The sequence below is a fragment of the Saccopteryx bilineata genome, chromosome 2 (genome assembly GCF_036850765.1).
Source record: "Saccopteryx bilineata isolate mSacBil1 chromosome 2, mSacBil1_pri_phased_curated, whole genome shotgun sequence".
Lineage (NCBI taxonomy): Eukaryota > Metazoa > Chordata > Mammalia > Chiroptera > Emballonuridae > Saccopteryx > Saccopteryx bilineata.
The window spans coordinates 258,080,595-258,096,185 of record NC_089491.1 but is presented as its reverse complement, the minus strand read 5'-3'; the positions used below and the strand labels follow the sequence as shown (position 1 = coordinate 258,096,185).

General features: G+C 48.6%; 1 protein-coding gene across 7 annotated transcripts in view; it reads left to right on the top strand.

Annotated features, from left to right (window-relative positions):
- KREMEN1 (kringle containing transmembrane protein 1) overlaps nt 1–12,223 on the top strand; it is a 74,827-nt gene extending 62,604 nt beyond the window's left edge. For 2 of the 7 annotated variants that reach the window (XM_066260231.1, XM_066260229.1), the window contains 4 exons: nt 3,314–3,646; nt 4,479–4,640; nt 5,772–5,856; nt 7,667–10,281. In XM_066260231.1, coding sequence (XP_066116328.1) covers nt 3,314–3,646; nt 4,479–4,640; nt 5,772–5,856; nt 7,667–7,835 — 749 coding nt within the window. In that variant the 3' untranslated portion in view covers nt 7,836–10,281. Of the gene's footprint in view, nt 1–3,313; nt 3,647–4,445; nt 4,641–5,771; nt 5,857–7,666; nt 10,282–10,307 lie in introns of those variants that run through there. The other 5 variants (XM_066260230.1, XM_066260226.1, XM_066260228.1 and 2 more) reach the window with 4 other exon arrangements.
- The last annotated feature ends 3,368 nt before the right edge of the window (nt 12,224–15,591 follow it).

The window sequence follows — 15,591 nt, the reverse complement described above, 5'->3', positions numbered from 1 at the left end:
TTTAGGTTTACAACATGATGATTTGAGATGTGTGTGTGTGTGTATGTAAATATGTTTACCAGATGTTTTATCTCTTTCTCGCTTTCTTTTATATGTGTGTTGTAATGTTTTATTGAATGTCATCCACGATATGTAGAAGAACATTGGAGGCTGAGGTAAACAGAACTTACATCTGGGAAAGAGTAGACCTACCTAGTGTGGGGATTGAGCTGGGTTGGTTTGGGTTTCTTGTTTCTGTCATCACCCTCAGTGCACATCTGGCTCAGCTTCCTTCAGAGATGAGCTGCTGTTACCTTGTGCTTAGTGTGGAGCCTGAAGCCAGTGGTGTTTCTTCGTGTTCTTGTTCTACCCTCCGCTTTGAGCAGTTTCTACAAGGCTAGGCCACTCAGGGGATTTTTTCCTTCCCTCAGTGGTAGGCTGCTGTTGCTATTACTTGGTACTGTGCACTGTGAGGTCAAGGGGTGGGGTTGGGGCAGAGGCGAATTAAGGTCAGTTGAGGCCCCCGGCGCAGAAGAAAATATTAAGCCCCTTAAAAAAAAAAGAGACAAAGCCCTGGCCGGTTGGCTCAGCGGTAGAGCATCGGCCTAGCGTGCGGAGGACCCGGGTTCTATTCCCGGACAGGGCACACAGGAGAAGCGCCCATTTGCTTCTCCACCCCTCCGCCGCACCTTCCTCTCTGTCTCTCTCTTCCCCTCCCGTAGCCAAGGCTCCATTGGAGCAAAGATGGCCCGGGCGCTAGGGATGGCTCTGTGGCCTCTGCCTTAGGCGCTAGAGTGGCTCTGGTCGCAACATGGCGACACCCCGGAGGGGCAGAGCATCGCCCCCTGGTGGGCAGAGCGTCGCCCCATGGTGGGCATGCCGGGTGGATCCCGGTCGGGCGCATGCGGGAGTCTGTCTGACTGTCTCTCCCTGTTTCCAGCTTCAGAAAAATGCAAAAAAAAAAGAGAAGAAAAATAAAAATACATGTTAACCATGTATAAATAAATAAAAAATATTATGTACTATTAATGTTAAAATTGCACATATGAAACCAAACTTGGTGTCATTAGAAAAAAGTGTAAAGTTGGGGTTTTGCGAGGCCCTTCAGAAGTCGGGGCCCAGGGCGCATGCCCAGTACACCTGCTGTTAAATCTGCCTCTGGATTTGGGGTGTCTTAGTTCTCCTGTCCGTCCTTAGTCTTAGACAGGACAAGTTCCTGGGCTTCAGGGATGGGACCTCTTCAGCATCCCTGCACTCCCTGGCAGCTAAACACTGCCTTACGTCTGTGGTGACTCTTGGGAAGAAGAGAGTTTTCTGCCCCTGCTTTCATTGGTGCGGAATCCTGAGGCTCTGGGCAACCAGGGTTTGAAGGCTTTGCCTCTGCTCTTCCCGCAGAAGCAGGTCTCTGCCTGGTACTTTGGCCAGTAGGAGAGAGTTGCCTACTCCCTCTCCCCAGGGGCAGACAGGGTTTTCTACCCTGGCGATAGGAGCAAGTTTTGCTGCCCCTCTCCCAGCAGCTTAAGGCTTTGCTTCCTTTGGGAAGGGGGTCCAGGAAGCAGCAGGGCTTCACGCCTGCCCTCCAGCAGCAGCCTGTCATACCATCACACCCATGCCACCAACAGGTGCTGCCCTACCTTAGTCACTGTGGTGGGCACTGGGCGGAGTCCTGCCCAGAAATGCTTGAAAGTGAGCGCAGACTCCTATTGTGTCTGGTTATCCTAGACTGAGAGACTAGCCCACACTCAACCTTCAGGAATTTGTTAAAATTTTAGCTGCGTTCTTCTTACTTGCTTTTATGGCAGCTACCTCTTCCTCTCTTTTTTTGTTTGTTTGTTTGTTTGTTTATTTTACAGAGAGGAGAGAGAGTCAGAGAGAGGGATAGATAGGGACAGACAGGCAGGAACAGAGAGATGAGAAGCATCAATTATTAGTTTTTTCGTTGCAACACCTTAGTTGTTCGTTGATTGCTTTCTCATATGTGCCTTGACCGTGGGTCTTCAGCAGACTGAGCAACCCACTGCTTGAGCCAGCGACCTTGGGTCCAAGCTGGTGAGCTTTGCTCAAACCAGATGAGCCCGCGCTCAAGCTGGAGACCTCAGGGTCTCGAACCTGGGTCCTTCCACATCCCAGTCCGATGCTCTACCCACTGCACCACCGCCTGGTCAGGCCTCTTCCTCTCTTATTCTGTCAAAAATGAAACACTTTTGTGTAGCCTGACTCTCCTTGAAGGGACTTCTTACTGTTTAGAATTAAATTCCCTTTGTCTTCAGACCTTAGCTTTCTGACAGGTTGATACATTTTTGAGCTTTTTCTTATTGTTCAGATGGAACCAGTATTCTCTTACTGCTTTCTGTATCCTAAAGAGAAGCAGAACTCTCCCAAAGCTTTTTTTTTTTTTTTTAATTTATTTTAGTGAAAGGAAGGGAGAAAGAAAGACAGAAACATCTATCTGTTTCTGTATGTTCCCTGACCATGGATCAAACTGGTGACCTCTGTGTATTGGGACAATGCTCTAACGAACCGAGCTATCGGGCCAGGGCTCTTCCAAAGATTTTTAAATCCCAGCCCTACATACACTGCCTCTCAAGGACTTTCACTTCCAAGACTGTATTTAAACTTCACCACATAAGACATGGGCAGGTTGTTGTAGTCCCTTCCTGGAACCTGCAGACAAAAAATGGGAGTCCGGAGAAATCAAATGTGCTAATAGAGAGTGATCAGAATCAAGTGAGTTTCTTCTGTGCAAAAAGTCACTTCCTGTGCCCATTTCCCACCTGAAAAATACGTGTGGGTCCTCAGGTGCGCATTGTACCATGAGGACACCCAAGTGCTGTCAAGTCCTTCTCTTTTTATGACTTTACCTCATGGAGTGCCTCCCCTGCAAAGCGGTCCCAGTGCTTTCACGTGCTTTATCTCATCTGTCCTCACACATTCATGTGATACAAGGGCAGGTGGTGGTCTCTCCATCCTCAAATGTGAGAGAAGCGAGAGGCCTGGAATGAAGGATCACATGGCCCAGCTGGTCTCAAAGCAGACTCTCTGACTTCAGCCTGGCCCCCACCGAGGCCACACCACTGTGCTGTGTGCTCATTCTAAGGTCTCCTGGGCAAAAAAAAAAAAAAAAAAAAGCATGCACAGTTATTTGTTCAGGGTTTAAGTGATTCATTTTGTGATTTGATCCTGAAACAGAACACAGTCCGGTTTTACAGACAAAGAAAACAATATCCCAAACTGGATCACATTAGTTAAAAAGAGTTTTGTTTGTAACTGGTTGGAAACTGAGCCCTGTGGCTGAGCCCTGGGCTCAGGGCTGGTGTCCTTTTGTCTCCCGTAGCTCTCGTTGGCGCCTGTGGTGGGAATTACTCGGCCATGACTTCTGTAGTCTATTCTCCTGACTTTCCTGACACCTACGCCACAGGGAGGGTCTGTTACTGGACCATCCGGGTTCCCGGAGCCTCCCACATCCACTTCAGCTTCACCTTGTTTGACATCAGGGATTCTGCAGATATGGTGGAGCTGCTGGACGGCTACACCCACCAAGTCCTGGTCCGTTTCAGTGGAAGGAACCGCCCACCTTTGTCCTTTAATGTCTCTCTGGATTTTGTCATTCTGTATTTCTTCTCCGATCGCATCAATCAGGCCCAGGGATTTGCTGTCTTATACCAAGGTAAGACTTCCTTGTGTGCCTTGGACTCACCCTTGTGACCTGTAGACCTGGGGTGGTTCTTGCCAGGATGTCTGAGTCAGGAGCTACTGACTCAACTTCTGGATTTTCCCTCTTCCCCTTTCATAACTTGTATATGTTTCATGATACAGAAAAGAAGAGAAATCTGTCAATTTTGCCATGTTAGTAGTTCTAATGACAGTTTTCGTGGGAGAGTTAAAAGAACAACTAAAAGAAAAAGCTAAGGTTGGTAGAATTGGAAGGCTCTAAGGAGGTCATTTGGTCCATCCTCCTGCCTCTCAATGTCCCAATCCCAAAAGATTGGTTTCCCATCTTTCTTCAAATCCTCCTAAGTTGGAGCCCCACTCTCTGTCCCTCTAATGTGGACACATATGTTTAGGACACATATGTTTAGGCACATGAGAAACACAGGGGGTGTCTAAGACCTAGGCTTTGTCCTAGATGTCAAGGGTCTCAAAACGAGTTCAGTCAGTATGTGCTACAGGGAGTCGGAGGAGGCCTCCCCTCAGGTGGGTCAGTAGGTAGGAAGGAAGAGAGCCTTCCAGGCAGAAGAGGCCATCGCTGCAAAGGCACAGGGTAGGAAAATGAGAATGTATGCCCAGGTGTCTGCAGAGATCAGTCAAGAGATTAGAAGTTGACAGCTCACTTCTTCTGCCTCCTTCAGGGCCAGGGCCTGGCAGGTTCTGCTTATGGGCCAGTGGGCCCAGAACTGGATCAGAGAAAACCTCTTTTCTGCATAACCAGTGCCTCCTCTTCTATAGTTCTTCATTGTCTTTATCAGGTTTTCCCCAGTTAATTCCTTATGATCTTCCAGCTATCAAGGAGGAGCCACCACAGGAGAGGCCCACTGCCAACCAGACACTGGCTGAGGTGATCACAGAGCAGGCCAACCTCAGTATCAGCGCTGCCCGGTCTTCCAAAGTCCTCTACGTCATCACCACCAGCCCCAGCCACCCACCACAGACTGTCCCAGGTAGCAGTCCCCAGACACCATCAAAGTGGGGGAGGCACCAGGGATCTTGAAGGCAGCGCTCTTGGTAGTTATAGAATCAGAGCACTCCTGGGTGGTTGTCACTCCAAGGCAGGTTGGGGGTCTTGGCTCTGTCACTGTGTTTGTCCTGGCCTTGGAGGGACATTTTCTCATTAATTTGACTCCTTAGTCTTTAGGAAAAAGTACTCACCTCCATAGACCCAACATGTGTGCCTTTTGTACACTATGATTAATCAGCTGATCCAGTGTTTTCTCACATTAAGTATATCTTTCTAGAACCCCAAGTTGTAGCTCCCTAAATTGGCAATTTCAAGAACTCCATTCATTCAAAAGGTATATAAATGCTTTAATGGTGCCAGGCGCTGTTGTGGGCACTGGACTATACAATGAACTGAACAAAATCTGCCCTCCAGTGGCTTGTAAGTGGAAAGAACAAGACAAGAAGCAGAATAAAAAGTCAGACAGTGGTAAGAGCTATGAAGAAAAGTCATGCAGAAGGAGGACAGAGGGTAATGGTCTGCTGGTTTAAGCAGACTAACTTGGTTGGGTACAGACTTCCATTCTCTTTTCTGCCAAGGAAGTTGGGGCCTTTATGAACTTGTCAAGCTGCAGCATACTGTCAGCAGTTACCCAGCCTGGTTCTCAGAGTAGTCACAGGGCCCCTGCAGGTCCCTCCACAGAAAGTCAGGGGTGAGAGCCTCTCCAGTGCTTGCCCTACGTCATTTGTTTGCATATCACAGTAGGATTTCACAGATCACACATCTCATTCCTCTGATGAGGAAACTGAGGCTCACAGAGTTTATGTAACTCAGCTGTGGTTGACAGAGGATGCAGTAGTAGTGACAGAATGTGCACCACCACTTTGGACTGAGAGTCCAATGCATTTTGGATCACGCCATCTGACTCCCTCAAAGAAAGAGCTTGAAAGCCAGGCGAGGTGCTCCGAAGGCTGGGGCTCCATGCCAGCCTGGCTCTTAGCTACATTTGATGGCTGTTTCCCCTGCAGGGAGCTCCTTAGCCAGAGTTGCATCTCTGAGCTGCCAGTGTTCACTCGGGGCTTCCTGCTAAAAACTGAGCTCAGACAGGTCTGATGAAGCCTGTCTTTTGCACTTGCAGGATGGACAGTGTATGGCCTGGCAACTCTCCTCATCCTCACAGTCACAGCCATTGTAGCAAAGATACTTCTGCACGTCACATTCAAGTGAGTACGACAGAGCTACCCATTTCCAGGGTGGAAGGCTCAGAACGCCTTTTCTACTGTGCTTCATTTGTCTGGTTAAAAGTGTAACATCAGAACATGCCTCTAAAGCCCTTAGTCCTAAGGAACATAAGACAGTAGACATTCCTAATTCTCTGTAGAGTGAAATGTACAACTGGACAAATGTCACTAAGGTTTGAGGGATTGTGTTTGCTCCTGTGTCCAAAGGATACAATTTCAAAGAGGATTGAAACAGTCTGGGCATGAAAAGCAACAATTTCCATTTTTTGTATTGTTGTGGCTCCTAAAAGAGATCTTGGTGCAAGAGTAAAGGCATATTTCCTGATGCCTTCTAGAAATTGGGAAACATTCTTAGAAGAGAATGCTAACATTTTATTGACTATTACTTAATAGTAATTTAAGGCAATCATTTAAGAAGCTTATAGAAGCTTCATCCTTCAATTTTGATCATTTAGGGGGAAAAAAACCATTTCTTTATTTTGCTGTTCAGGATTAACAGTTCTTCCTTCCAGGAAAGGGGCTACTAAAGTTTGTATATTTGCAGAGGGGAGTCCTTTCTAATTTTTTCTAGACTTCTACTCTGTCTTCCGAGTGGTTCCCAGTCAAGGCTCTCTCCATTTCTTTTTTAATTTTTTTCCAGTTTTATTGAGATACAATTAATATACAGGTGATCTCCTTTTCAAGCTTTCCTGAACATTGATGTCCATTGAAAGCCTCCTCTCCCTGACCTTCTTTTTTTTTTTTTTTTTTTTAGAGATATATTTATTTTATTTTTTTTAATTTTTATTTATTCATTTTAGAGTGGAGAGGGAGAGACAGAGAGAGAGAGAGAGGAGAGACAGAGAGAAGGGGGGGAGGAGCTGGAAGCATCAACTCCCATATGTGCCTTGACCAGGCAAGCCCAGGGTTTCGAACCAGCGACCTCAGCATTTCCAGGTCGATGCTTTAACCACTGTGCCACCACAGGTCAGGCTCCCTGACCTTCTTATAAGCCCTCTGCCATGGACATTTTATACACTGAACGACGGCTCCATCAAGGTCCTATGAAGCCTCCCTTAGCCACATGGGGACCACCCATAGGTCTCTCCACTCTGCACTCTACAGTTCTCAGTGGAAACAATGCCATTATTGTTTATTGAGCCCACTAACATGCCATATATATATATATTTTTTAATTTAATTTAATTTAAAAAAATTTTAAGTCCCAGTTTTACATGTTCTGGAAGCCTCTCAGGCACAGCCCTTACCATGTGTCTCCTATAACAGCAGGAGAGCAGGAGGCTTCCAATAGGGCCCAGCAGCTCATAGCACACTGAGGCCCTAAAGTACTTGTTTGACTCCCATGTGACGTTGGAGTCTCTCTGCCACTTCCCCACCACCCAGAGGTGGTGCTAAGACAGGACCCACTTCTGGCACAGTGGTTTTAGCCTTTATCCCATTTTAACTAGGTGGGCTTCAAATGTCATTTGAAGAAGTCATTCTTCTATTCTAAAAAAAGAATTTGAAAACTCATAACCTCTTAGCACAGGCCTTTCCAGACCTGAATAATTCTGTGTTACAAAGTTCTGTGTCCTCTTGAGTTTGGGCTGGAGTTTGCCCACTGCGCTCCCACCCCAGAGGACGCATGTCATCAGCACAGTAGTCCTTCAGATCTCTAAAGGAAGCTTTCCTGTGACTTCCTCTCACTGAGTGTCCTATTTCATAGGTACAGGTAGCTCATGAGATGGTAGGTGGTTGAGAATGCCTTGTCCTATTGTACATGGAGGATTCTTAAGTTATTTTTGTTTGACAGATCACATCGTGTTCCTACTTCAGGGGACCTTAGGGAGTGTCATCAACCCGGGACATCAGGGGAGATCTGGAGTATATTTTATGAGCCCTCTACTTCCATTTCCATCTTTAAGAAGAAGCTCAAGGGTCAGAGTCAACAAGATGACCGTAATCCTCTTGTGAGTGACTAAAAGCTCCCCCCCATGCCCAGGACATGAGGTTCCTCTGAGCTCAAGGCCACAGGGGACCACTTCTCCTGTGGTTTTCCCTGACGAACTCTTTCCTGCCTCTCCCTGAGCCTCATCAGAGGCACCTGCCAATGGACTGGGAAGGGGCACCTGCTGCGAGGGCAGGCCCAGCCTGGATTCGTGCTGCTTCATCAGCTGCACTTAGGAGAGAGACTCAGGTCCCAGGGTCCCGCCTCCTGTCTCTCTCTGGCTTTCTCTCTCTCTGATCTAGGAATGAGGGTGTCAGGACATTGAGGCTGAGGTGACAGAGATGGCTGTGTCTGGCACTGCAGATACATTCTTGATGACTGTGAGGTAGTGGGTAACTGTAGTATACGTTAGTCTTCCTTGCTTCTTCTCTATTTTGTTGACATACAAATCATTTGGAAGCGGGCCAGGCAGAGAATTCTGAGGTTCTCTTGAGGGTTAGCCTGGTCTTGTACTGGGTATTAGCCTCCCCAAAGCCCTAAAGAGGGCCCATGTTCTGTGCTGACTCTGGGGCTTCACCCTCTGGGTGCTGAATAAGAACAGACCTCCTCCATCCTGGGATGGCCTGAGAATTAGGTCCGCTGACCCCCATTCATGTCAAACTTGAAATAATCCACATTTGGGCTTCTTTCCCTAGCTTGGTAACCAACAGAGCAAACTCATAGAGTGGTCATATAAAATATCCGTTGATTTATTTACACAATACACTTTACTGAAAGCTTTTATAGGTGCTCAGTCACCCCTTGTTGGACTGGATTTATCTGGCCTTACCCCCAAACAGCTAGCGGTCCTCTGGAACCTGAGCCAGGCTCTCATCTCTCCACAGTTCTCTGAGCTGACTCTCAGTTCAGAACAGGGAGTATAAACACCATGGTTTAGCATTTAGGCAGCATCATGTGAGACAGGATGCCAGCAGTCCCTCCTGTGGCTGTCCCTCATTTTAAAAGGAGGAAAAACAGCCTGTGTTCTCTGTGGCCCTCTCTGCTTCCTCTTTGGGGACAGAGTGAGGCTTGGAATGGCCTGGTAAGGAAGGAGAGGGCACCTATCCCTTGCAGGGATGGCATGAGGAGTGAGAGGATGGGCTTTGGAACTGGAGACCTTCTGAGGACAGGCCTCTGAAGACTGAGAGCTGCAAATGCAGTGGCCACTGGTTGCAAAAGTCAGTACCATCTCCAGGTGAGAAGTCCCCACCATGCAGAAGTGGGCTTGGTCAGCAGCAGCGGAGAAGAGCAGTCTGAGGTTCTGCAGCAGGGCCGGAGCCTGTGTCAGAACGTGACTCTCCCTGAGGCCCTCGGTCCTGGGGCCTTGCTGTGCCGCTGACCTCACAGGTTCCCTCTTTGGAGCACTTTGTCTACCTTCCCCAAGTCCCTAAGCCACTGCCTGCCACGGCCCTTCCTGGCGTTCTGCTGTAATGGCGACCTGTCTGAAACTGGCTGCTGCCAGAAAAACGGGGCCATGTGGGGTCAGCGAGAAGGTGTCTGCAGGAGAGGTGACACTGGGCACCCAGGAGAGACATTAGGAGCTGACAGGCAAAGGGGCATTCAGAGGAGGGAAATGGGGCAGCGAGTCCATAGGAGGGCAGGGGTCCCAGGCACCATATGAGGCCTACCACAAGCATGGGTCTGCTCAGTGCTATCTTCACGCTTTGATCTAGAAAGGGTGATTACCCTGGAGCAGCTGTCCACAGGCCCCTGGGCCTGGAGACAGAGGTCTGTCCCACACAAGGACCACTGGAAATATACTAACATGTGCAGTCTTTCTTCCCAGCTATTCCTGGCTTTTGTGGAATCTCCTCTCAAACACAAGTGTCAGGTGTGCAGTCACAAAGGGCCCTGAGCTGTGAATAGATCCACTTGCTGCACAAAGGGAATGAGGAATTTGGCAAAGGGTTCACCCAGCCAAGAAGCAGTTGCTCAGCTGCCTAAGGTTTATTCTGATCACTGGCCTTTGAAGCCACCGGCCTGCCCTGCTCACCTCACACTCTGGTCATAGGGGCCAAGCCCCAAGCCAGCGTGTTGTCTGAGCCTGCAGCGGGCTCAGGCCTTTCTCAGAGATCCTGGGGGTGCTGGTGTTGCCCCAGGACTCTCCTTACGGTTGGGCCTGGAACAGTTCAGTGTTGCCAGGATCAACTTACTGCCCAGGGAGGGACCATGGGAAACCCAAACCAGCCTCAGGACATCATGTGGGACGATAGCTGTAAATTGTCCCAGGTCAAACCTCCATAAACTCCTCGGCCACAGTCTGGCCATGCACAGTCTTGGTTGGAACCTATCAGCAACACCCCACTAACGGGTCCCTGTAGCTAAGTAAACACCCAGAAAAAATGAGGTGTGCTTCCAGGAGCACTGAAGGAGGAAGCACTTGATCTTCTAAGAAACTACTTTAGAAAAGAGAAAGTAGGGGTTAGAGGTGGTTGGAAAGGGTGACCCTGAAAAAAATTCACTGCAGATCACATAGCTGAAGATTATGGAAGAGGAAGAGGGAGCGGCTCTGAAAGCACCTCCTCCGGAGCCTTTGCCCTGAGGTGGCAGAGGGAAGGAGGCTGCAGGTGGGCACTTCAGGAACTGTGCGCCCTCCCCAGCCCATCCGCTGCTGGTGCCCAGGCCCTGCCTTCTCAGCATGTGTCCCAACATGAGAGAGAGTCCACGGGCAGCTGCTCTTGTTGCCTCCCACAGTGAATGCACTTTTCCTTAGCCATGTCCCAGTGTCCTTGGCCCCTCTAGAAAGCACTCGGTGCCTGTGTTCTTCCCCATGTGTCACTGCTTACAGAGCAGAGAAGGAATAGGAATGAACCGGGAACCTTCCTCCACGTCCCCCATGTCAAAACGGGGGGGGGGGGGCGGCCCTGGCCTGTTGGCTCAGTGGTAGAGCATCAGCCTGGCGTGCAGAAGTCCCGGGTTCGATTCCCGGCCAGGGCACACAGGAGAAGCGCCCATCTGCTTCTCCACCCCTCCCCCTCTCCTTCCTCTCTGTCTCTCTCTTCCCCTCCCGCAGCGAGGCTCCATTGGAGCAAAGTTGGCCCGGGCGCTGAGGATGGCTCCTTGGCCTTTGCCCCAGGCGCTAGAGTGGCTCTGGTCGCAACAGAGCGACACCCCGGAGGGGCAGAGCATCGCCCCCTGGTGGGCGTGCCGGGTGGATCCCGGTCAGGTGGATCCCGGTCAGGCGCATGCGAGAATCTGTCTGACTGTCTCTCCCCGTTTCCAGCTTCAGAAAAATACAAAAAAAAAAAAACAAAAAAAAAAAAAAACGGGGGGAGGCCTCTGGCTGTCAGCGAAGTCACCTGGTTGCTCTAACTTCTGAAGTGTGGGCTCTGGCTCAAGACTCCAATCAGCCAGAAACCCACAAAGATCAAAGCACTAATGAGTACAGCTATCCTGGACCTCGGGCCAAACCTGTGGGGAAAGGCCTCACCTGCACACCCCATTGTCAGCCCACAGCTGGAATCGGCCTGACCCACTGAGGGTCTGGCCAGGCCACCCCAACACCAGCAGGGTGTGCAGGCCGTCGCCAAGCCTCTGTGTGTCTTGGGCACCAAATCCTCACAAGCACTTAGTGGACATCCTTCGAGATCCCATCTCCCCGGCCTGATGAGGCCCCCATGTCTCCTGCAGAGCCAGGCCAGCCTCCCCTCTATGGCCCAGTCAACTGGCACCCTCTGGGGTTTCAAATCTCCTATTTGATGTTTGATGTCTGCTTTTGTTACTACCTTGGAAATTTTCAACCTTTTGGTGGTTTCCTCTGGTGTCTTTGTTTACCTTCCTCACTTTTCTACCTCCTGGCCAGGTCTCTCAGCTTAGCTGCCCTGGCATGGGGTGTTTCTCAAACCTTCCAGTGCAGCGGCCTCCCTCAGGCTGGCCAGCTCAGGGGAGACGGGGCCTCACCCTCTGCCTGCAGGCCCCAGGGGGTGCCCATTGCACAAGCTTCTGTCCTGCTGAGTTCAGCACACTCGACAAGACAGAAGTGGGGTGTGGGGGAAGTCCGAGGCAAATCTGCTTCAGAAAGGATGTGTCTTCAGGAGCACGTAGTGGGGAGCTGCCGTTGCAGGGTCCATGCAGCATCCAGACCTGCCCACATCCAGACTCCCCCTCCTGTGGGGAGTTTCAGTCTGGATGACAAGGCTTTATTTGTAAATATGCTCTTAATATGCAACTTTGAGAATAAAATAGAAACATCATGTATTTTAAAATATAAGATGAAGTGTGACACACTGTATACAATTTAATATATATTTCTAGGATTTTGTTATTTAAGAAAATGGAATGTAATGGTACTTAACTTTTACAAAAGAGAGAAAAATGTTATTTTTACTGCCTGGAGAAAATAAATATTCTCATTGTTGTAGAAACTGGGCGACGGGCCCTGGCTTGTCATTTTTATGGGCGCGCTCCCAGAGCCCCAGGACAGGGAAGGTGTCGCGTGCAGGGAAACCGCCTGCTCTTCTTAACCCTGCACCCGTGCCAGGCCTCAACGTGTGCTCACTTCTTCCCAAGTGTCTGCAGATTTCCTCAGGTCTCGTCACGGCTTTGACCCACAGTCAGACTCACCTTCCTGCGATCTTCAGCGGCTAAGATTGGAAAGAGCTGGAATTCCAAATCAACACACCACAGTGGAGGTGGGAGCGGCTCTCAGAGACTGGGGTGTGGCTCTGCGCTCAGAAAGACCAAGGTCTGAACTGACCTTGAGTTAGTGGGTCACTTTGCAGCCTCAGTTTTCCCTCCCTATAAAATGTAATTGTGTATGTGTCTCAGAAGGTGATGAAGAGTAAGTGAGAAAAGGCGTCTAAAGCACTAATGTGATTATTAGCCCACGTGGGATTCACCTTGCCTTTCAGAGCAGCCTGCTTTACCTCTCTCCACCCTTTCCTTCGTAATAAGACTAATGGAAGTTCCACGTGAAATGCCCGCTCTGCACCCGGCACCTTCCTGTCAGATGCTGAGCATACCCTAACAGCCCTTTTGGCAGGTAGTGTCACCCCTATATTGCCAGCGAGGAAACTGAGGCTCAGAGAGGCGTATTGGGATAGTAGTTGAGAGCACAGCTCTAGAGTCAGTCTTCAGGATTCAGCGCCCACCATTCATAAGCTGAAAGGCCAGGGAGAATAAAACAGGAGACTGCAGGGTTTTGGTGGAGGAGTAACATCAGATTCCTAGTTTAGAAGGATTTCCTGCTTGCCTTAGGAAAGACAGATTGGAGTGGGGTGAGCCCGAGGACAAGGAGGCCAATCAGAAGGCTTGTAGATAGATACACAGGTCCAAATGAGAGATTGGGTGGACCTGACTAGACCCCCATACCAGCTCTGTGGGGGGAGGGCAGGACCTTGGTGAGAGAAAGCTAGCTATCCCCATAGGCAGGGCAGGTGCTTGGGACCACTGCATGGGCTCACACCCCACCGCTTACCACATGATGTTGGGCGAGTGACTCAGCCTTCTGTGCCTACTTTCGCATCTGTCAGATGGGGGCAATCATGGTACCTGCCCATAGAGTGGTGATGAATTATTACCTGTCTATGGTTTCAGTAAATGGTAGCTGTTCCTTGCTTTTCTACAGTAGAGATGGGGGTTTAAGAACAAGGATGTGTCTAGGATATAACTCACATTTATTTTAATGTTTAATATTAGAAGTGTTTAGGGTCTTTATTTAGAAGTTTGGTGGTGTTCTTGTGATCAGAAATATGCCATAGGAACTTAACTCTTGTTTATATCAATTATCCTATGGTAAAACTGGTTTCACTATACTTCATTTCCCGGAAAGTTGCAGTTTCCAAGAACCTATCAATGGTGTCCAGTGAGGACTTACCGTAGTTCTCTGGCAGACACATTACCTTGACATGGAGTTCGTGCCCCTCTCTTTCCCTCTGCCCTCTCCCCAGCTGACCTTGGCCTGCAGCGCAGCAGCCAGCCCTCACACTGCTGTGGGTGTGGCAATGTGACGGCATCTGGAAGGCCAGCTTCACGCGAGTGTTTCTCTTCTCTAAGCTTTCCTTCTCTCTTTACCAGGAAAATCTTTTTTGACTTTTTAAAAATTTAAGTACAGTTGGTATACAGTATTATATTATTTTCAGGTGTACAGTGTAGTGATTCAACATTTATATAAAATGTGACCTCCACACTGACTCTAGTAATCATCCATCAACCACGTGAAGTTATCACAATGTTACTGAAGATGTTCCCCTTCACCTTTTCCACCCATTCCCCCCACCCCTGCCTTCTGGCAACCATCAGTTTGATCTGTTTCTGTGAGTCTGGTTTTGTTTTGTTTTGTTTGTTCATTTGTGTGTGTTTTTTTTAGATTCCACATACAAATGAAACCATATGGTATTTGTCTTTCTTTGTCAGACTTAATTTCACTTAGCCTAATACTCTCTGGGTCTATTCATGTTGTCACAAATGGCAAGATTTTATTCTTTTTTACTGCTGAGTAATATTCCATACACACACAGATACACACACCATATCTTCTTTATCCATTCATCAATGGACATCTAGGATGCTTCCATATCTTAGCTATTGTAAATAATGTTGCAGTGAACATGGGGGTGCATATATCTTTTCAAATTATTGTTTTTACATATGTGGGTTTTTTAAAATAAATACACAGAAATAGAATGCTAGATCCTATGGTAGATCTATTTTTAGTTTTTTGAGGACCCACCATACTGTTTTCCATAGTGGCTTCACCAATTTGCAGTCCCACCAACAGTGCAAAGAGTTCCCTTTTCTCCACATTTTCACCAAAACACGCTACCTTTGCCTTTTTGGTAATAGCCATTCTGACTCATGTGAGGTGGTCTCGTTATGGTTTTGGTTTGCATTTCCCTGATAGTGATGTTGAGCATCTTTTCATATGTCTGTTGGCCATCTGTATGTCCCTTTTGGAGAAATGTCGCTTCATGTTCTCTGCCCATTTTTTGATTGGATTGTTTTTTTGTTATTGGGTTGTATGAGTTCTTTATATTTTTTGGTTATCAACCCTTATCAGATGTATTATTTGCAAATATATTCTGAAGGAAAATATTTTTAATGGCTGGTAAGAAAATAAGTGGGGTGGCCTCTCTGATGAATTTCTTAGAGATCGATTAATTATCCGGTAGCAGAAAAATAAGTAAGTGCAGCCAGAATGTGCAGCTGTCCTGCCGAAAGCAGGACCAGGAAAAGTCCCCCAAATGCCTATGAGTGGGCTTTGGGGACTACTGACTTTGACTTTGTGTCTTTGTGCTCCTGAACCTGAGAGATTCAGACATTGCAAAACCCGCAGACCCTGGAGCCAACACCAGGGTAGCATCAGCCTCCTCCTTTGTCAGGCAATCAAAGACTCTTCTTCCTGTGAAGACGAAAAGGGCTGGACAAGGGTGACCCTGTCTCAAAGCTTGGAAATCACATGATCATCTCCTCCCCACACTGGGCGGTGTGCGCCTGAAACTGCAGACAGTCTCTGGGACTCTGAGAACTGGAGAGCTTTTGTTCCTCTGTGGCAGGGCCGGGTCCCTATGGGGGATTGTTTTTGCTTGGCTGAAAGGGGTGCTGGAGGAGAGAATATCTCAACCTCAGGAAGCAGCAACATTTGCTTGTAGCTGGAAGTCTTCATTTCTGGTCTCCAGCTGTTGTCTGGAGATACCAAGACCCCGCTGAATGGGATGACACCCGGCAACTGGGGGCAAGCAGCACCCGGCCAGGCTGGCCGCTGGCCAGTCTGTGCTTAGGGGGCCCATCTCCAGGACAGCCGGGCAGCAAGG